Below are 22,777 nucleotides of genomic sequence, written 5' to 3' on the forward strand. Positions count from 1 at the left end.
CAGGCCGGGCTGGGGGGACCCCCCCCCCCCACCGAGTGCACAAATTTTTGTGCACCGGACCTCTAGTTTAAATATTAAAGCCCAAACCATAAAACTCTTTGAAGAAAACATAAGGCTAAATCTCCATGACCTTGGATTTGGCGATGGATTCTTAGATATAACACCAAAAGCATGAGCACAAAAGAAAAAATGATATATTGGACTTCATCAAAATTTTAAAAATTTTGCATCAAAGGCATTATCAAGGAAGTGAAAAGATAACCCACTGAATGGGAGAAAATATTTGCAAATTATATATCTGATAAGGGTTTACTATCCAGAATATATAAATTCAGTAACAAAATAACCCAAATTTAAAAATTGGCAAATGTTTTGAATAGATACTTCTCCAAAGTTGATATACAAATGCCAATAAGCATGTGGGAAAATGCTCAACATTATTAAGCATTAGAGAAATACAAATAAAAACCACAATGGAATACCACTTTATACCTACTAGGATGTCTGTAATCAAAAGTAACTAGTGTTGATGAAGATGTGGAGAAATTGGAAACTTCATGCATTGCTTGCAGGAATGTAAAATCGTGCAGCCACTGTGTAAAACAATTTGATGGTTCCTTCAAAAAGCTAAGCATATAATCATCATATGGCCCAGCAATTCTGCTCCTCGGCATATACCAGAAAGAATTGAAAACAGGAGTCAAACAAGGACTTGTATCCCAATGTTCATAGCAGCATTGTCCACAATAGCCAAAGGGCAGGAAAAAAACTCACATGTTCATCAACAGATGAATGGATAAATAAAATGTGGCCCATACATAGAGTGGAATATTATTCAGCCATAACAAGGAATGAAGCTCTGATCCATGCTACAACATGAATAAACTTTGAAAAACATTATGCTAAGTGAAAGAAGCCAGACACAAAAGGACAAGTAGCGTTTGATTTTGTTTATAGAGACAGAAAGTAGATTAGAGGTTAACAAGGGGCTACAGGGAGAGGGAATGGCAAGTTATTGCTTCATGGGTGCAGAGTTTCTATTTGGGGTTGATTAAAAAGTTTTAGAAACACATAATGGGGATAGTTGTACAACATTGTGAATATAACTAATACCACTGAATTATACACTCAAAATGGCTAAAATCACAAATTTTGTTACATATATTTACCACAATAAAAATTATCAAAAACCCCCCACAAAACACCTATACCAGATATAAAATATACAGTGTTGGGCTGCATCTGGTGTATGCAGGTTCTCTAGAGCCAATTGTGAGCAACTCTTCCCAGCTACTCGTTCAGTGATGTTGGTAGCTTGAAATTGGCCAAGGTGGGAGTATTTTTATTATGCAGCTTCACAAATGCTACAAAACAGAGCTTCACCTCAGTCCCCTCGAGCCAGTTAAGTATTTACCTGCATACCACTAAATATATGTATATAAAAATAGAAAACTGTCTGGAAGGATAGATGCCAAACTGTGATTACCTCTAGGGAGAAGAATATTGTAGCCAGAATACAACAGAAAACTTACACTTCTTATCATATACATTTCTATATTGTTTCAACATTTTTACAGTGAGCATATAGATATATATTTCTTATACTGTTGTTTTTTTTTAATGGACAGGAAAATCTGCATATGATGGGATTGTGGTGTGATGGCTTTTTTCCAGAGAGGGTAAAAGCTAATCACATATACTGTCTGAAATGGCCTGTGAAGAGGCTGAAGGCCAAACCTGGGACCTGGATTCTGATTCCTCAGAAATATGCTTTGCTTCTTGCCCAACTAAATGGAGCTTTTCTTGTCTCTTTGTAGGTTACCCCACAGCCTACCCAGCAGCAGCCCCTGCCTACAACCCCAGCCTGTACCCCACCAATAGCCCCAGTTAGGCTACAGGTAAGGAGAAAGTAGAGATAATAGTGGTGAGTGGGATAGGAGGTGGGATCTATTGAGAAAAACAGACCCACCTGCTGGCTTTTCCCTGTTCTTAATTACTCTGGGCTCAGCCTGTATAAGTATGATTCTCCTGCGAGTTCCCTCTGGGAACTGGGCAGTTCAGCCTTAGGGTGGGGGCAGGAGTAGAATCTCCTCCATTCTACTTGGGGCTAAAGATTGACCCATTTCTCCTCTGTCGGAATATCTGAGACATGCATCCTCCTCACAGAACCTTGTCTGCTCTCCCAAACAACGTCCAATTCCATTCTTTGCTCAGTTGCCTCTGAAGGTGTCATTAGAAACTCTCTCTCTCTCTCTCTCTCTCTCTCTCTCGCACACACACACTTCTCTCTCTCTCTCTCTCTCTCTCTCTCTCTCTCTCTCGTACACACACACACACACACACTTTCTGAGTGTGTGTGGATTTGGAAGAGAGTGAGAGACTTGCCACCAGGGGATAAAGAGCTGGTTTTCAAGCTGCGTCAAATAACTTGTTTTTCAAAAATCATCAAGATCCAACACTCCTTGGATTCTTGGCTGGTGCTTTAACACTCGAGGGGCAGGAGAAAGAGTGTGGGCTCTGCACTTAGTCCTGGGTTTGAATCCTGATTACTCAACTCACTAGTTGTGAGGCCTTGGACAAGTTACCTGACATCTGAGAAATGTGCTACTTACCTCAGGGTTATAGATGGTTTAATGTAAGTTCCTCTTCATTTACTCAGCAAGAATTTATTTGTTGATTGTCTTCCACACTGGGATAGAAAAAAAGAAAGGATGCCATCTTTGGCTCAGTGGCTTACCGTCCATTTGGGAGCTGGCATATAAACAAATTCCTGGCTGTGCAGCGTGATGAGTATTGTAGAAGGGCTACAAATAAGAGGAGAAAAGGGAGAGAAGGGAACAACAGTCTGCCTAAGATGAAAAGTGTGGGAGAGGCTTCACATAGGGCCTAGCAATGGCGACTTGAAGAAGTAGGGGTGTAACATTGGAGGCCCAGCTGAGGGTGGAGGCCGTGAATTTGTCCAGCCTCTGTTCCCCAGACCTGGGGTATTTTCTCATGATGTTCAGAACTTCTGGTGAGAGATTGTGGAATTGTTTTAGGATTAGTTTGGCAAGAAAGTAGAGGATGGGGAATAAATAGCTAGTATTTGTTGAATGGTTCCTATGCTCCAGGGACTATTTTGAGCTCCTTATGGATATTAACTTGGTTTATATCACAATAAACCCTTGAGGTTAGTACTGTTGTTATTCCCATTTTTCCAACTGGGAAAACTAAAACTTTAGAAGTCAGGGAACCACCCCAAGATCCAAGCCCAGGCATCCTGCCACCACACCTGCGTGTGCTCTTAACCACAACATTGCACTTGGACCTGGCCAGAGAAAATTGAGGGTTAGACTAGAGCAGCCAGACCAGAGAGGGAAGGGAGAGCAGATGGAGGGAGCTGAGACTGGGGGTGGGGTGGGGGGAGTAGACATTGGAAAGCTCTTGGCACATATAAAGTACCAATTAAACTTTAATTTTAAAACAAAGTATCAGCCCTCATCAAACTTGATTTTCCCCAATTTTGAAAATTCAACATATTTCTAAGCTGTGACTAAACCAACCCAAACCATTTTCTCAGAAACCTACAAAATCCATTAGAGAGGGTGGGATTAGCTCATGGTGTCAGAAAGCCCCAAACTGGGGAGACCAGGGTTATAGCATCCTGGTTGCCTGGTCTGCTTCATATTCAGGAGGCTGGCGCCTGCATCCCCAGGCCTGCTGGCTGCAGTGGGGGAGCTCCTGCTGCAGGGGAACTGACTGGCTCAAGGACAGAGAGGACAGTGTGGGTTACTTTCAGCTTCCTGCCAGAGCCAGCCACTGTGATGCTGAGAGTTGCCTGTGGGATAGAAACCTGCAAAGGAGCCAGGCTCTCAGGTTTAAATTTCTCTCGGCTTCTTCAAGGAGACCAAAAAGTTGCTTTAGAGAGAGCTATTTTTCGCAGCTCTGAGTACCCTCATATGTCACCTGTCCAGGATGCAGGGCAACATTTCAGTGGTCTGAAGGCAGTGTAGGTACTTGGAGCTTTTCCCCCAAGCTCTTAATGACTTCGGGGATCTTATTGAAGAACTCTTTGCCCCCCCCCCCCCCCCCCCCCCCAGAGGCAGGAGCCAACTGATACTTGTTTTCGGAATCTGGAGGCCAAAGGATGTGTTGTATTGTCATATTTATGGAAATCTGACTTGAAAGTGAAAGGAAAGGATAAGTAGGATAACGGATATAGATAAGGATGAAATACTATCTCACAAGAAATCTGTTTATAAGTCATTTTCATTGTTTGTTTCACTTGATTTCATAGCAGCCTTGTAAAGTGCAAGTGTATTTTTCCCATTTGACATGTGATGATCCTGGGGAAAGGATTTGTGTTTACTGAACACCTGTCATCTTCCAGACACTGTGCAAGGCATGTCACAAGCTTTCATTTTTACCTTAGTCTTGTAAGGTAGCGCTTCTTGTCTCCAGTTTTGCTCAGGGAGTTAAATAACTTGTCCAAAGCTGCTCAGCTAAAAAGCAGTGGAGCTGGGATTCAAACCCAACCTGTTTGAGCCCACAGCCTGTGCTCCTCCTCCTGCACCACATTTCCCCGGAAGCCTCAGGGAGGGGAATGCCTTTGCATTGGCTGTAGCTCTCTCGGGCTTTACAGAGAGCTCTTCAGAGGCCAAAATGATGATTTTGTCCCTGAACCTTCATGTCCTCTAGCACATAATCTCTGTCATGGGTGAAGTCCCTCTGCAGTACTTGGGGGAATTGAAATTTACTCTTAGCATGGACAGGCAAAGAGTGGGACCCTGGCCTTGTTCACATCCAGGCCGCTTCCGGGTCAGCTGCTGGAAGATGCCATCGCATTCAAGGAGGTGCCCCTCTGGGCTTTTCTGGATGGCAAGTCTGTCACTCCCCTCTAGGGTGGAGGCACTTCGCACCCTCTGCACTCTCTGTTTCTTGTGTAGCTTGGGGTAAACTGCTAACTTGAGACAAAGTCTGTTTTTGTAACTGCAATGTATACTACTTTGCACAGATTCTTAGTGGTAATTTCAACTAACATTTCTATCCAACAGAGTTTCAGTTCCTGCATTCAGCTTATGGTAGGAGAGCTATTTTTCCTCATATGTATTATGGCCTATGAATGTGTTATCTCGTAACAACAGTAGACCCCCTCTCCTGCCCTCCCCAAACCCATCCCCTAGGCTTGGGCTCCCCCAGGTGGCTCAGCAGCAGTTCCTAAAGCATGCAGGAACATGTATGATGGTGCAAAATCATGGGTTGGAGACACACATGAACCGTCCCCTAGGGCAGCAGTGAAGGATCATGGCACTAAAAGGCGTCTCTCCCCTTCCTCACCTCCGGAGTCCCATCTGACCCAGGTCAGAAACCTTTACCGTAACTGGCTGCTAAGTTCAAACAAGTGAAACAAAATTTTTGGGCTGCTATGGCTCCTCTGTTGGCTTTGAGGCGGCCTCTTGGAGGAGTACCTGGATTATGCCTATAAGAATCAAAAGCAAAACAAAAACAGTCGGCCCCCAGATCAGATTCTTCATCTCCATTGGCAGTCTGACATGTTTGAAGACCTGGTTGACTTGAGATAAAATCTGTTTCCTTCACCCAGATCTTGAGCTCTGGATCTTTTTCAGGGCATTTTCCTGAATGGAGAGAGGTGAGGGTCAAGTGTGCCAAAATGAGCGAGGGACCAGAGCTGGGTTCTCTGGGCAGTGTGGACTCCAGGCCCCAGGCACCACAGGAACTTATGGGCACCTGTGAGGGTCCCAGCAGTGTAACTTGACTAGGTCCTTTTTGTCATAGACAGGAAGGGACCATGGGAGGGACTTGCCACTTTCACCACCCTCACCTGGGCTGCTCAGGACAGTGTTTTTGTAAAATCTCTGCACACCTTCTCAACTTATACCCTTAAATGATTTGGGTGCTGAATATTGAATTTGTGTGTGGCGCATCTTTCAGAAGATGAGCTGTGAAAATTTCTCTTTGCCACTGTTGTGTGCTGTGTGATCTTGGGCAATTTGCTAATGTCTTCAGGCTATAGATAATGTGTTTTATTCCAGATGACCTGTAAGGTCCGTTTAAATGCTAACAACCGGTCCTCTTAAAATTGTATTATTTCAGTTTTGCTAATTACAGACTTGTTTCTCCTATCCTTTATGGGGAGTCACTTGTTTGCCTCAGGATGTATGAACCTGGACAGAGGACTCAATAAAAAGTGGGAGAAGCTCTCATGCTCCCTCATCCCTCCAGTTATAGCATCCACAGTTCTAGTCCAGGCCCTAAGCTGGTCCTTTGAACCTATAAAGACCAGTAAGACAGGGGCCCTGTTCTCAAAGAGCTCCCAGTTTAGTAGGAGAGACAGAGAAGCCGGCTTCTAAGAATTACAGTGACTGGAAAATAGTGGGCCATATGGGATCTATGAGGGGGCTGTGGTCAAGGAGTGGGGAAAAGAAAAGACTCATAATACAGATGGATGAGTCTTTAGCTCATAATTGATGAATTAATAAATGTTTACCAGTTAGCACTTAGGGAAAGACTGGGCCAGGAAGGGTGACCATTGTGAGCAAAAATACAGAAATGTGACGTTCCTTGGCACATTCTGGGAATGACAAACAAGTTTGTGTGGCGGTACAGGGTTAGAGAATGAGAACAAGAGAGAGTCTAGAGAGATCATAGGACTAGATCATATGGGGCCTTGAACGCCACACAAGGAGTTCAGCAGTGGACAACTGTGGAATGTTTTTAAAAAAGGGTTTGTGATTAGGTTTAGGTCTTAGAAATAGCACTCTGGGTACAGCTTGGAGATTACAGTTGGCAGGTTTAAAAACAAGCAGAACAGTGAGGAAGAAATTGCAGAAGTTCAGGTGAAAGATGATGAGAGCTTAAATTAGAGATCTGGGATAGAAGAGTAAACGGATATCAGGATTAGAAACTGTAAGACTGGGTGATACTTTATATTTTTTTAATATTTAAAAAAATGATTTATAGAGAAATGGGAAGGGAGGGGGAGAGAGAAACATAAATTGGCTGCCTCCCAGGCATGTACCCTAACAAGAATGGAACTGACAACCTTTCAGTGCACAAGATGACCCCCCAACCACTGAACCACGCCGGCCAGGGCTATGACACTTTATTTTTGATCCTCGCATCAATACTATGAAGTGATCAGGGAATGATTATTATTGCCATTTTAGAAGACAACAAAATGGAAGTTTAGAAAGGTTGTGACTTGCCCATGGTCTCACAGTTAATAAGTGGCACAGCCCAGGCTAGAATTCAGATTTCCTGACTTACTACATTGTTCAGGATGATGGTCCCTTGCTGCCTCTCCTCCTTGTGAGTGTGCTTAGCAGACTGTTCAAGTGTCAGAGGGCACGAGGGCCCCGTATCCAGGGAAGTGAACAACCCAGCACGTGGATGTGGGCAGCATGCTGTGACTGGGCCATGGCCCTTCACTGCCAAGGGTTCTCTCTCTCTCTTTCTCTCTCTCTCTATCATTCTCTCACTCTTGCTCTCTCCTTTTTAAATTAAGAAATAATACATATACTATAGTATATACAGTCCACTAGTCTCAAATATACAGCTCAGTAATATTTGACATATGTATACACTTATATTTAACTACCACCCGGTTCTAAATATAGAAACCTTTCTAGGAGTTGGTACCTTTCATGGCATCCAGGAGCAAACGTGCCTGTCAAAGCAACCTCCTCTGTTACCATGCCTCTGAAAGGCTCAGTTGGGTTGTCTTCATCCCACAACTGAGCTCTGAACCACTCACCAACAGAATGGTCACTTTGTACATGGAGGAGGAAGATCATATGGCACAACGAATGAGGAAGCCAAGTTGACAGCTAACATTCTTTTTTGGTTTTAGTCTTTCTATTTATCCAGTTATTTAAATTATTAAGTATTTAAAAATATAAAGAAATGTATTTGTTTTCTTTATAATGAAACCAGAAGAAGATATTCACTTCTTCAGGAACATGTATAGTTTGGTTCACTTGATCACTTGGGAAAGACATAATCAAAGGCACAGTCGCACTTGCTTCTTTCCTGGTTAATCTGAAACATTATTTTACTGTGTGTAATGCTGTCTTGTTCACTCTCTGGTTGGCGTGTGGCTGTGTTGCATCCCCCGCTAGACCATAAGTACCTTGTGTGCAGTGACCATGACCCACGTGTGTTCCTGTCCACCGTGGCGCTCCCCTCAGTGCTGAGTGCAGTAGGCCTCAGTCACTCTTTGGTTAATTTTGATTTATTTACTTTGTCACACAGTCCTTCAGGCTAATGTCAGGCTTTTGGCTTATGATGAAAATTATGGTACAGTATTCACCACTCGGGGAAACAGCTGGACCAGAACTGGACCTCCAAATTCTCTGCAGCCAAATTCAGGCCTCCTGAGAGTCCCTGTGAGGTCTTGAGGGCATGGATTTTTCTATTTAGGGAGGTGTTTTGGGTGGGCAGAGCTATCCAGCCACATGGAGTGGCAGGTTCTAAATTTAGAGACATCTTGATAAGATTTTTCAGCACTAATTGGATCCTTTATTAATCCCCAATCCCCACTCACCCCTATCCCAGAAAAAGAAACCCAAAAGAATTATTTAAAACTGACTGCCCTCATCCTACATTGTCTGCAAAGCCATGTCTTGATGTCCAGCAAAGGCCCTGGACTCTGCATGGGATTCTGCTGAGTCTCCATTTCTTTGGCCAGAATTCTCCTTTTAGTGTCACCTCCCTGCCCATGATTTTCTTCTCATTTCTCAGCATCCACTGTACATATTGCGGGCCATTAATGCAAGCTCAAGGTCAGCCCACAACAGCTAGATTTATAGCCTTGGATCAGCAAAAACAGCAGTCCTTGACTTCCTTCTCTGGGCCCGGTATCTCATGACCAAAGGAACTGAGGCGTTACCAGTTACTCAGACAGGCAGGGGGTTATGGGACCTCTCTGGAGGTGGGCTCTCCTTATCCTGGTGGAATTAGAGTGTACAGGCACCCTGTCTTCTCATAACATCCTGTCTTACCTTAGCCCCTTATTAAAATGTTTCAAGTATATCGGACTGTTGCCAGTGCAGCCCTACCTCCTTCTAATATTCTTTAAAACACCCATATACATAACTCCCAAGACCTTATTTGAATAGAAGAGATACTGTTAAAATAATTATTTTTACTCTAAGTAGCAATTTGTGTCAAGAATGTTTCTCTTCTAGTATTTGAAAGTTTATCAAGGGAAATATCTAAAATGTTAGGCATTTCCCCCCTTTGAAACCCTATTTCCTCTCTCCTTCCCCACAGGATACCATGAAGGTAAGTTTTTTTGTGTGTGTTTTTTTTAAGTTATTCCCACTTCTAGAACATATGAAGCATCATCCTTCACATTTTTCAAGCTGAGCTTTGAGTCAGCCTGGGAAGTCTCTGTAAATTTCTTTCAAACTGGGCCTCATCTCTATTTCACACCTACTCAGGTTTGACATTTACTTTCTTTTCTTTTTTCTTTCTTTCTTTTTTTTTTAAATATTGATTTCAGAGAGGATGGGAGAGGGGAGAGAGAGAGATAGAAACATCAAGAATGAGGGAGAATCATCCATCAGCCGCCTCCTGAACGCCTCCTACTAGGGATGGAGCCCACAACCCAGGCATGTGCCCTGACTGGGAATAGAATTTCAACCTCCTGGTTCATAGGTTGACGCTCAACCACTGAGCCACACCAGCGGGCAACATTTACTTTCTTAGTGGCCCAAAAGATCATCTCTAATTCACGAGGAGATATCTCAAAGTGAGGGAGGCATCAGTAGCAACTCAACAGGAGATATAACGGGTGTACAAGCCATTTGTCTGTCTGGCCGTGGCTGGGTATATAGGAGGAATTAGCAGGGAGTAGTGCCAACATGGGCCCTCTAAGCTGCCAAAGCTCAATCCCTTTAGAAGAGATGGCAGTCCAGCAAGGTTCATGTCATATGGTAATTAATTTGGGGTTCTCTCTTTGAAAGCAACTTATTAAATACACCTCCAGATGAGATTTCAGGCTTAAAGAAAGAGTACTCAGTTGATCTGTCCCAATAGACAGTCGTCAAAGGCTCCCGAGTTGCTACACATTCATGAGAAAGTAGCTAAGGAATAGACCAGGGCCTTAGGCCAGAGTGCCACACAGTAGGAGACAGTATTCACAGGTGTCTTCGTGGTTTTGGTAGTGGGTAGAAAATTTGGACTCTCCTAATTTAATATAAGCTCAGATTTCCTGGGGTTCACATCATTTGGAAGCTCACTTTAGCACTCCTCTCAACCACCACCCAGCTCAGAAAGGCTGGACCGTCCTGTGTGTCTGAACAGGCCCCTTAAGTTATATGTTTCCATCCAGCCCAAGACCCTTACTTTGTGTCTGTGATTGGTGGTGCCCACTTCTTATTTCTGCCTAATGCCATTCTTGTGTCTTCCCTTAAGCAACTCTGCTGATGAAACAGGCCTGGCCACAGAACTCGACTTCCTGTGGCACTGAAGGCACCTTCCACCTCCCAGTGGACACCGGGACCGAGAACCGAACTTACCAAGCATCCTCTGCGGCTTTCAGTAAATACAGCCTGTCTCCTCCTTTCCTGTTCCTCTTGGTTGGGACTGATTTGTCTCTTAGGAAGAGAGGAAAGGGAACTTTAAAAAGTGACATTTATAAGACACTATTTTAAGAGGTTCTCTTACCCACACAAAAAAATTGGCCTTCCTCACATAGGAAAGGTCATCCTCTTTGATCATGCAGCCAGCTCTGGGGAGACACAAAGCAGTGAGGGAGGGAGAAGGAAGTGCTCATCTGGCCAACAAGTTTGATGAGGGAAGGACTGTTACTATGCTTCAAGGGAAAGGACAGAGGGGACTTTTGAACACCTGCCTGTGGACCTTTAGACAGAACGGGCTCCTCCAGCTAAGCTAGCACAGGGGTTCTCAACCGGGTGCTGTGGGCATCTGGATCAGATCACCCTTGTTGAGGGGCTGTCCTGTGCATTGTAGGGTGCTTAGCTGCACCCCTGACCTCTCCCCATTGGATCCCAGTAGCAAACCCTCATTATAGCCATCAAAAATGTCTCTAAACGTTGCTAAATATCCCTCGGGCCAGATTGCCTCTGCCTGAGAAATTCTATGCTCGCGGAAGCTTCACTGTGGGAGTAAAGTATGTACGTGGAGCCCTCAGGGAGGACAGAAACCCTCTGGCCAGTCAGATTGGTCGCACTCATCTTGAGGCTCAGTGAGGTGACTGATGGTTTTACCTTCACATCTGATTTTTAACACAAAATGGCTCCACTGTGTAAAATGAGGATACAAGTTGAGAAGTTAGTGGCATTTTGACTCTTTGTAAGTAGAAATGTTGGAGCTGTCCAAAAGAGGAATGGCTGGCCTTGGATGTGGTGAGTGCCTGTCTGAAGTTGTTTAGCAGGGGGCTGAGCAAGAACTGGGTGGGATGTTGCAGACTAGGCCCCATAGTGTGATTCAGTGGCTTATTAATCTATTAAGACTATAGGTCAGAAGAATACATGGTATGTTCTTTTTCTTTAAAATACCCAGTGTCATTTCTTCTTAGTTATCATTGCTCCCAAATGTCAACATCAACTGATGTTCATATGTAACATAGCTCTCACCTTTTGGAAACTGTGCTTTCATATCACCCTCTCATTTAATCTACACTGTAATCCTATTATTTGGGTGGATTTTTATCTCAGTTTGAAAGCTGAGGCTCAGAAAGGTAATATACCTGTTGCCATCCAACTGGTAAGCAGCACAACTAGAAAAAGGTATCACCATGGTTAAGTTGCTACTACTGTTTTTGTTTTTGTTTTAATCTTCACCCGGGGATATGTTTATTGATTTGAGAGAGAGAGGACAGTGGGGGAGGGGGAAGGGAAACATTAATTGGTTGCCTCCCGTACACGCCTGACTGGGAATCGAACCTGCAAACCAGGTATGTGTCCTGACTGGGAATTGAACCCTCAATCTTTTGGTGTATGGGACAATGCTCCAACCAACTGAGCCACCCGGCCAGAACACTATTACTTTATTTTCATGAGATGAATTATACTCTTTAAGAGAGTGATGGCAGCAGTAGGAAATTTTTCCAGATAACCTGTGGCATTATATATGTTCATGTATATGTGGCTTATACATATATATTCTCTCATATCTACATGTATGGATGTAGATGCTTATAGACATGTCTACTGTAGTACAGCAAAAAGAGCCTGAAGTAGAAGACCAAAAGAGTTGGATTCTAGATTTGGTTGTGTGTTACTTTGGATAATTCTTTCCACATTTTGGACCTTGGTTTTTCCAACTGCAAAATAAGGGGGCTGGACTAGGTCATCTTTAAGGTTCCCTCTAGCTGTTTAGACTCCTGATTCTGTCATACTCAATATCCTCTACTCCAGCAGGGACCTCCTCCCTAGTTGCCCTGACCAATAGTTGGCCCACTAGCCATTGCTCACACATCTCCAGGTATGGGGTACTCATTCCCTTCAGAGACAACCCTTTCCACAGTGAGAAAGTCTCAGTATTAGAAGGTCTTGCCTTCTATGTTGAAATCTTCCTGCAGTCCCATTGAAATGTCCAGTAGCTGTATCCTACTACCCTCTCATAGTTTATCATAGTCCCCTCTCTTTTAAGCCAGTAATGTATGAACCTGTGTAATTTTTAAATAGAGGTGGGATTAACTGGTCCTCGCACACTCATCAGGGTTCTTCCCAGCACACAGATTCTGTGGCTTCTAAGGCCACAGAAAATTCAGGGCACTTTGACAAATTTAGTTACTTGCTAAGCCTGTTTGTAACTAGGTCTCCCTCCTACTTATTCAGCACTCTCTTGTTCATCTACCAAGGAGACTTGAGGGTCAAGGCAAGAATCAGATCTAGAGCTTTGTCCAGACATATAAATCTAATGTCAATAAACCAATTAGTCTAACACGCATCCTTGATGTGAGGATCAATGCCTTTGAAGGTGTAGGGGCTCTACAGCTGAAAAAGATTTATGACAGTGCAAAAGGATTGACGAGAGGACTTGCTAGTGTACACACTCTCTTTATTATCCTGTTTGATGGAGCCTAAAATTATGGATAGGAACCTGAGAGAAAGAACAGGGTGTCATAAGCCTCTTTTAAGGCAAAGCTGGGACTTCTAGTGTCAGATTCCTTTTTTCTCTCACGATATTACCTTTAGTGGAATGATGACACAAATGTTAATATACCAAATGCCCAAGATTGGCTTCCAGGGAGGAGTTCTGCCCAGAGCATGGCAAACCCTCAACTCTGGGCCTAGCTCTGCACTGATTTGCTGTGCAGTTTTCGGGATGTCTCTGCCCCTCTGGGCTCCAGGTTCTTCATCTGAAACAGAGAGCATTGAATTCAAGTCTATAATGTCCTTAAGGCATAACATTCCAAAGACCTAACTCTCTGACCTTCAGACTTAGGTAGAACTCCTTTAAGGAGAGTCAGGCCAACCTTGAGTGAGTTGAGTCTGTGTTCATTTTAGCAAAATGCATTAGTTGTGTGCGTGTGTGTGTGTGTGTGTGTGTGTGTGTGTGTGTGTGTTTGTTTTGTTTTGTTTTTTTCCATCAAGCCCAGCAGCAGCTTTTACTTAGATGCACAGAGCAATGACCCTGAATTTGGTGATGTTCAAGGTAGCTGAGGCCACAGTCCAGGGGATTTTCCAGTGATCCTCAAGGCATGAACAGGACCACCAGTCAGTTGTGGAAAGTCCTCTGCAATGATTTCCTCATGAAAGTTCCACTGAAATACTCAGAGACTTAGAATGTCAGCTCTGGGAAGGCCCCTCTAATATTATCTAATCCAAATGAGGCTATGTCTTGAGAAAAGAATTAACCTGACTCCCCGACAGGGCCCAGGGCAGTTTCTGTAGCCTTCTGACAAAGTCGGCACCCTTGAGAGCCACTGTGGTCAGAGGAAAGAGCCCTGAGTCCTGAGTCCTTGCGAGCAGTCAAGCTCGCTCAGCATATGTTCAGTCTCTCATCTGAGACGTGTGTGTTGGTCTGATAATCTCTGAGGCCTCCTTTAGCTCTGCAACTTCTGCTTCTCCCTGCTCAGACTGTCTGGACAAACAGGCAAGGCCTTCTGCTGCAGCAGCATTTTGGCTGCCAAGGGTGTTTTGGCTACTGATTTGTATTCTGAGTATGTGTGTGTCTTCATTTCATAACATGGAAAAAGAGAAACATTCTCAGACAAGGTTATTCTTAGATGTGGAAACCAAATTCTATTGCAATCTCTTGGAGCCATTTGATTTTCCTCAGAGGGATGATCTCAACACTATGTAAGGTAGTTGTCCTTGTGGTGAAGAGGGGGAAGTGCAGGCTTTCCCAGGGATCAAAATCCCAGAGCTGATTCTCCGGGAGAATAAAGGAGAGTCACCAGTATTGTTGGCTTGTTAACTTTAAAGACTCATAAAATGATGGCATTTTAGACTGTAAAATTTTAGAATCTTAGAATCCTGGAGTCTTTTTCAAGTTGGATCATGCCAAGGAAGCCATAGTTTAACTACTATCTACTGTAGTCTTTCAGACCAGTCTCTGCTTGTATACCTCCAGGACAGGAAGCTCACTATCTCTCTATACAGTGAGAGAAAAAGAATAGCTAATCTTTATGAAGTGCTTTTAATGTATTGGGCACTATTCTAAGGGCTTTGCACTTATTAATGTACTTACCACAGTAACCCTACAAGTAGGTTCTGTTATTACACCTCCTCCCCCCCGCCCCCCTCCCCATCCTGTTTTACAGATGAGGAGACTGATATATTCTACAACTGTTAAGTAGCAGGGCTGGGATTTGGACCCAGGCAATCTCTCTGGCTCTAGACCAGTGGTTCTCAACCTTCCTAATGCCGTGACCCTTTAATACAGTTCCTCATGTTGTGGTGACCCCCAACCATAAAATTATTTTCGTTGCTACTTCATAACTGTAATTTTGCTACTGTTATGAATCGTAATGTAAATATCTGATATGCAGGATGTATTTTCATTGTTACAAATTGAACATAATTAAAGCATAGTGATTAATCACAAAAACAATATGTAATTATATATGTGTTTTCCGATGGTCTTAGGCAACCCCTGTGAAAGGGTCGTTCAACCCCCAAAGGGGTCGCGACCCACAGGTTGAGAACCGCTGCTCTAGACTAACAACCACTACTCTGCTGGATAGCTTTCATAGACAGGCACCTTAGGGTTCAGGGGTGTCTTGCCCTCCTGTGGAAGAGAGATGCTCTCCACTCTGGCAGGACTCCCCATACCTTGTTTTGCACTTTTAAATCATGAGTCAGCAAGATAATAAATATTTTAGATTTTTCAGGCCATATGGTTTCTTTTATAACTACCACTGTAGCAGGAAAGCAGCCATAGTCTACGTAAATGAATGGCATGGCTGTGTTACTGTAAACTTTATTTACCAAAACAGACTATGATTACCAAAAATTGCAGTTTGCCTGATTTAAATGTAATAGTATGAATAAAAGATTCTGCGGTAAAATAAATTTGGGAAAATCTCCTGCATATCCCTATTTTAGAGATTCACAGTTCATCTTGTCATTTTAAAACTTCTCGGGGTCATGGAATGAAAAAAACCAATCTTTTTATCTCTATTTTACATTGCTGCTTTCTTTCTTTCTTGCAAAATAATGATTAAGAGCCCTCAGAACCACAGTCCCTTGTGTACTCTTGGGATGTGCCCAAGAGGCTACCTTGTTTTATAGAAGATAATGTCTGTCTCCAAGCTGAAGTACCCCTCAGATGGCTTCTAGAAGTCTGCAGAGCTACTATAAACTCCCTGTTTTCCCCACATATCTGCTTCTCCTATGACCACTTCCATGATTAGCTCCACAATCTAGAAACTTGGAGGAATCTGCTGTAGACTTCTCCCTCAGCTGGCTCACACCACCCCTTCTAGTTAGTTTCCAGTTCTTATCAATGCTCCTTTCTCTTTCATGTATTCTTTCCCCTCCATCTTCTTTGCTACTTATTTCCCAAGTTTATTTGACCACAAAATTGGTTTCTCATGGAACAAACTGTGGATCTCCAGGAGGAAAGATAAATGACATGACTCCGGGAAGAGGACAGGACATATTTTATGGTGCCGTTGTAGTAACTAAACAGCACCTCCCAGATCCTGCCAACTCATCTGAGATTGGGGGGCACCAAGCCAGAGCTGTGATGTGGACTGAGCGAGATTTGTGACGATGTGGCACTGTCCCTTCAGCTCAGAAAGGAGGAGAGCTTCCTATAAAGACCTGCCTTCTCTAAGCCCCAGGATCTCCTCATGTAGATCCTTGAGTTCGGTCCAGTCATTCATTTGTGATTCTCGTTCCTGAGTGATGCGTGTTTCAAGTGTGTCCTGTGAACATAGAATCTGAGTCTCTTCTCCAAAGAGTCAGGGGCAGCAGTTTGGGCGATGGTGAGTTTCTTAGGGTCTGACCTCTCAGCCTCCCCCCAGCTTTTGTCTACCCTGCTGAGTTACCGACATGGCCTGGGTTCCAAATTACTGTGAACCTTTGTGACCCCTGACTTCAGGCCTTCAGGCAGAGGTGGCCCTGCCCCGTGCCCCAGGGGGAGAGGAGACACCAGCTCTATAGAGCAAAGTTTTTCAGCATCTCCGAAGGTGAGGATCTTTGAATGGTGTTTTGTATGGAGGTTTTTATTTTTACTTTTATTTTTTATTGATTTCAGGGAGGAAGGGAGAGGGAAAGAGAGAGAGAAACATTAATGATGAGAGAGAATCATTGATCGGCTGCCTCTTGGATGGCTCACACTGCGCATATGCCCTGACCGGGAATTGAACCATGACCTTCTGGTTCATAGGTCGATGCTCAACCACTGAGCCATGCCGGCTGGGCTGTATGGAGTTTTCACCTTAAAACTTGGCACAGAGGACGGGGAATATGGTGGAGGGAGAGAGATACAATGGGAAAAAGAAATAAGAGAAAGGGGGAAATCAAGAAAGAAACAGCAGAAAATACCCTGGGTGTTTAGTGAGGAGACAGAAAAGCAGCAAGATAGAGAATGCAATAAAGAGTGGGCAGGTTATGTAATACATTAAACAATCAAGAATTTAAATTAACAACAACAAAAAGTTAGTTATACTATTATGCATTTATGTATAAAAAAGAAGTGAGCAGGTTGAGGGTCCCCCATCTGTGTGCACCTGCCTCTCATGGCAGGTAGCTCAGAATCCCAGACCATTGGAGCTACCAGGGTCCTTTAAGAGATCATTACTTCCATCTGTTATTTTATAGATGAGAGCCCTAAGATCCAGAGAAGTAAAAGATGCCAGAATTACACATGCATCCCTGTGCACCAGGACTGAGGGAGCTGCCTGTGGGAACAGTGCTCTCTGAGTGGAGCCCTGCTCTCTGTCTGTTCTCATCTGTGTTTCCAGCCTGGATTCAGCCCATTCTTGTCTAGGGAGTCGTGACTGGAACCTGCTACCTTCCAGCAATGCTGTTCTGCCAACTAATTGGAAGTCTTTCTTATTGCCTTGGTACAGGATATACTGCGGGGACACCATACAAGGTCCCACCGACCCAGAGCAATACTGCTCCACCCCCCTACTCCCCATCACCCAACCCCTATCAGACGGCCATGTATCCCATCAGAAGTGCCTATCCTCAGCAGAATCTGTATGCCCAGGTAGGTGCATGTGGAAACCTGAGCCCACCTCTTCTCCAGGTAAAGGAGCCACCAGCCTGAGTGGGTGGGTGGGTGCAGGTAAGAAAGAAAAGGAAGGAGAGCTCCTGGCTCTGCCCAGCTGTCATTGTTGTGTCACAGAAACAATATCCCTGCAGTTTATACATTCCCTCACTCCACCTCAGCCCCCGGGAGTGACACACAAAGTCACTTAGATTAACGGAGCCCAGAATGCAAGATGGGCAAGGGCTCTTGGAGATCTAGCTCAACTGCTTTTTTATATACAAACTAGAGGCCCGGTACACGGATTTGTGCACTGGCGGGGGTATGGCCTGTGGGGATTGGCACACTGTGGGAGCGCTGCTCATCCTGGTCAGCGGAGCAGCTGTGGACCTGCCCTCTGAGCGGCTGCTCCTGCTGTGGGAGCACACTGACCACCAAGGGGCAGCTCCTGCATTAAGCATCTGCCTCCTGGTGGTCAGTGCACGTCATACCAACTGGTCAACTAGTCATTCTGTTCGTTCCATTGTTCGGTTGCTGGGCTTTTATATTTATATATATATATATTTATATCTATACACACACACACACACACACACACACACCTGGTTGCCCCACACAGCCTGCTGCTCAGTTGTTTGGTCGCCCCTCACTAACCCCCCTGCCGGCCTGGTTGCCCCACACAGCCTGCTGCTCAGTTGTTTGGTCGCCCCTCACTAACCCCCCTGCCGGCCTGGTTGCCCCACACAGCCTGCTGCTCAGTTGTTTGGTCGCCCCTCACTAACCCCCCTGCCGGCCTGGTTGCCCCACACAGCCTGCTGCTCAGTTGTTTGGTCGCCCCTCACTAACCCCCCTGCCGGCCTGGTTGCCCCACACAGCCTGCTGCTCAGTTGTTTGGTCGCCCCTCACTAACCCCCCTGCCGGCCTGGTTGCCCCACACAGCCTGCTGCTCAGTTGTTTGGTCGCCCCTCACTAACCCCCCTGCCGGCCTGGTTGCCCCACACAGCCTGCTGCTCAGTTGTTTGGTCGCCCCTCACTAACCCCCCTGCCGGCCTGGTTGCCCCACACAGCCTGCTGCTCAGTTGTTTGGTCGCCCCTCACTAACCCCCCTACCGGCCTAGTCACCCCACGCAGCCTATTCGGTCATCCGTTCAGTTGTGATGGTCGCTTAGGGATAGATAGATAGATAGATAGATAGATAGATAGATAGATAGATATAGATGGGGAATCCAAGACCCAGAGAGGTCACCTATTGGGTGAGTCAGGATGAGAACCCTTATGTCTTGGGCATTTCTCCCTACCCCCCACATCCACTCTTCCTTGATAAAGTCTGTGAGCTTGAGTGGGGAGGACATATTAATGCCCAGGCTCTGCCACCAGTTGGCTGTATGACCTTGGACAAATCACTCTGTGTGCCTCAATGCCCCATCTGGGCTCCTTGAGCTAGAGAATGTTGTGTTCTGAGGTGATGGCAATGCTACAGTGACTGAGACTTTAGCACACTCAGGGCACATTTTTCTGGAGTGACAATTTTACATGAGGCTCTTTTTAAAAAAATGTTTTTATTGATTTTAGAGAGAGGGGAAGGGAGAGGGATAGAGAGATGGAAACATCGATGAGAGAGAAACATCTATTTATTGGCTGCCTCCTACATGCTTCCTAGTGGGGATCAAGCCCACAACCCAGGCATGTGCCCTGACTGGGAAGTGAACTGGTGACTTCTTGGTTTATGGGTTGATGCTCAACCACTGAGCCACCTGGCTGGGCTGACATGAGGTTTAAATAATAAGGAGAATGCTTTTTAAATATAAAAAACAGCTATATTTAGAGTAAAAAGCAAAACTTTAAAAAGAACAATAGGCTTGAGATAAGTGTTTCTTGTTTATGGTAGGCTGCTTTGCACTCTGCTCTGAGACCTCTGGGGTCACAAACCACATTCTGAAGCTCTTGTCATTATTTAGTAGAAACATTTGAGAAGCTCTGGATTAAGATGATCCAGGGGCCCCCTGCCTACTCCCCACAAGGTCAGCAGGCCTGTGGGCTGTGGCAGGAGGAAGCAGCCATGTGGTCCAGGCATTTGAAAGTCACCTTAGACCACGGTCTCCGTCCTCAACCTTGTTCCTAAAGGGAATAGGTGGTAAGAGATATCTAGGGAAATGCTCTGCACCTGTGACCTTCTTCCAGGAAAATGGCAGCACTCGCACCGGTGTGACGCTCCCACTGGTCCAGGGGTTCCCAACCTCTTTTTGGCCATGCCCCACCTAAGCGTCTCTAAAATCCTGATGCCCCCCCGCATCCGCCCCCAACATATAATTCTTATTATCCAAAAAGTGAACTCCTATTCACGTGGAGGAAGCCTGAAAGGCCATTAACTTGGTCTAAACAAGCTTCCAAAGAACATGGCATCCATGAAAGAGAAAAAAGAACGAAAGGACAGTTGAAGTACTGAGGAAGAAGTCACTAAGAAATTGTTTAAAAAATAATAATATGAAGTGATATGGAAAAACAGCAAATAAAGCTTCAAAACAATAGAGAACTGAAGTGCATAAATATGTCACAATACATATTTATATCCTGTATATGAGGCCTCTAGAACCATAAGAAATGCCAAAAATTCACTGTTAATAACTCATTCTCAAATTGCCCCCCCTGTGGGGCGTCTGCTTCACGTTGGGAACCACTGCACTAGGCCTTCACGTGTGTGCGCACAGGGCCCTGGCAATCACCAGCATGCCCACGTCCTCTTCACTCATTGGTTGCAGCCCCTGCCTTTACATGTTAGGCAGCATATAGAGCACATTGCAATAAAATACAAACATTTTAAAATGCCAAATCAGTGTTACAGAAGTAGAGCCATTACCCCACTAGATCATCCTCGCAGCCCTAGGAACGAGGCAGGACAGGGTTGGAGCCTTACTTTTCAGACCAGAAGCTGAGCCCAGCACTGCATTGTCCGTAATCATGTAGTGAGACAGAAGCAGAGCCCCAAGTGGGGCCCATACCCTGTGTCCCTGGTCTGTGCTTCCCTGGGGGCCTGGGAAGAATAGGCTTCCCCCCTCCTCTCCACACCCCTCCCACCTTTAAAAGCCTATGTGACCTCAGCCTCTTCTCCCCCAGGGAGCCTACTACACACAGCCGGTGTACGCTGCCCAGCCCCACGTCATCCACCACACCACGGTCGTCCAGCCCAACAGCATTCCCTCCGCCATCTACCCGGCACCTGTAGCTGCCCCCAGGACCAACGGCGTGGCCATGGGCATGGTGGCTGGCACTACCATGGCGATGTCAGCAGGTGAGGGCCATCTCTGTGTCAGCGTCCATTCATCCCTCTCCTCCAGGAACTCGTGACAGAGTGGAACACAGTCATGGAATCGACGTAGCATCATAGGAGAAACCCTGTGCCGGGGCTTCTGGGAAATAGAGGCGGGACCCTCTACTAGTAAATCCGTCTGCAGGGATGAGGACGATCTCACGAGGAGGGCATATTGAACTAGGCCTTTAAGGGTGAACGTGCGCTAGCCAGAGAAATGAAAGAGCAAAGGGCAGTCCAAGCGGAAAGACCATGAGTATGGCATGTTCACAGAATGGAAATGGCCTAAAGCACGTAGAAAATAGTGGTGTGAAGTTAGAGGGGTGGCTGGAGCAATCGGCAGAGATAAAGTGGGGAAGAATACCTATAGGTATCGGAGAAGGGGCTTAGGCAGAGGAGAGATGGGCTTGAAACATCCCCTCTGGCTGCAAGGTGGAGGCAGGATTAGATGTGGGGGCTCGAAGCACGCAGGACAGGGGGAGGCTGTAGTTCAGAGAAGAGATGATATGAGGACCCTGATGACAACAATGGCTCCAGGAAGGAGAGCATGGGGAATGTTACTTAGCAGGCAGGAGCGTAAGGACCTGTCTCATAATTAGTTGTAATGCATGGGAGAAGCAGGAGTCCAGAAGGACCGTTCTCCATTTCTAGCTTACTCCAGAAATTAGACCCCCCCTCAGGGACCTGGAGGATGGGGTGGAAGAGAAGCCAGAGGAAGAGCAGGTTTAGGGAAGTCAGGAGGAGTTGATACTCCAGAGAAGAGATGAGAAGACAAGAGGGCTATGCCTGATTTTTAGAGTCCCAACTTCTAAAGAATCAGCTGTCACCTTCTGAGGGAAGAGAGTACAAGGGGTCGAGTGGGTGGGAGGTAAGAGTTTGGGATTTTATTCTGCCCCAAGTGGAAACGGTTGTTGAGGCCTCTCATTCCCCAGATCACATCAGGGAGCTTTTGAATGCTGCTCGGTGCCAGCCTTGTTCAGTTCCTGGGTACCAGGTACCAATAGCTCAGACCAGAGCCCTGCCCTTAGGAACAACTAGGTTAGTGGGAAGCACAACCACATAAGCAAGTTACCCCTCAGGTATTTCTGCAGTGACAGGAGCATGCAGAGAGGAGGCCACTGGAGAAGGGATGGGCTCTGCCCTGGAGCATCAGAAAGCTTTTCCTAAGGAGATGAAACCTGGCCAGGTGGGGAAGGGCGGGTCGTTCATGAGCTGGCGGGGAGGAGGGGCCCCAGGCGGGGAGCAGCTGTGTGAAAGACCATGGCCTCATCCTCTCCATCCCAGGGCCCTGGGATGGCCTCATCAGCTTTGCTCTTCTCTCTCTGGTGCTCAGGTACCCTGCTGACTGCACCCCAGCACACCGCGATTGGGGCACACCCTGTCTCCATGCCAACATACAGGGCCCAAGGGACCCCTGCGTACAGCTATGTGCCACCACACTGGTAAAGCCTGCAGCCCATCCAAGTGAGTGGGGTCCGGGGAGGGAGAGGTAGGCGCGTGAGTGAACACTAGGACTGTTTTAGAATCCCAGGTGTCGTGGGGCAGGGACAGTTACCAGTTGCTTTCATGCTTCAGTTCAGTAATATCACTCTTAATAATGGTGTCACTTTACATATATTCTAAGTACTTAACATGTTATCTCATATCCCATCAGCTCTGTTGTACAGACAACTACATAGTTCAGCATCCCTAACCAGTAACAATGAAGCAGGGACTTGAACTCCAGTCCTCTAGTACTAAATTCTAGACTCTTTACCATACGGTCTTCACACTTTGAACTGTGGGCACCATTCTTCAACTGAAATCTTAATCAGATGTTGGCTCTGACTAGTG

The 22,777-nt window shown here is 45.6% G+C and overlaps 1 protein-coding gene across 1 annotated transcript in view; it reads left to right on the plus strand.

Annotated features, from left to right (window-relative positions):
• The window catches only part of FAM168A (family with sequence similarity 168, member A), a 54,401-nt gene that overhangs the window by 26,263 nt on the left and 5,361 nt on the right, over positions 1-22,777 (plus strand). Inside the window, 6 exon segments of the mRNA XM_014540442.1 lie at positions 1,818-1,898; positions 5,034-5,060; positions 10,417-10,542; positions 17,495-17,637; positions 20,752-20,926; positions 22,278-22,408. Coding sequence (XP_014395928.1) covers positions 1,818-1,898; positions 5,034-5,060; positions 10,417-10,542; positions 17,495-17,637; positions 20,752-20,926; positions 22,278-22,390 — 665 coding nt within the window. The 3' untranslated portion in view covers positions 22,391-22,408.

This window comes from Myotis brandtii, unplaced genomic scaffold, assembly GCF_000412655.1.
Source record: "Myotis brandtii unplaced genomic scaffold, ASM41265v1 scaffold244, whole genome shotgun sequence".
NCBI classification, from domain to species: domain Eukaryota; kingdom Metazoa; phylum Chordata; class Mammalia; order Chiroptera; family Vespertilionidae; genus Myotis; species Myotis brandtii.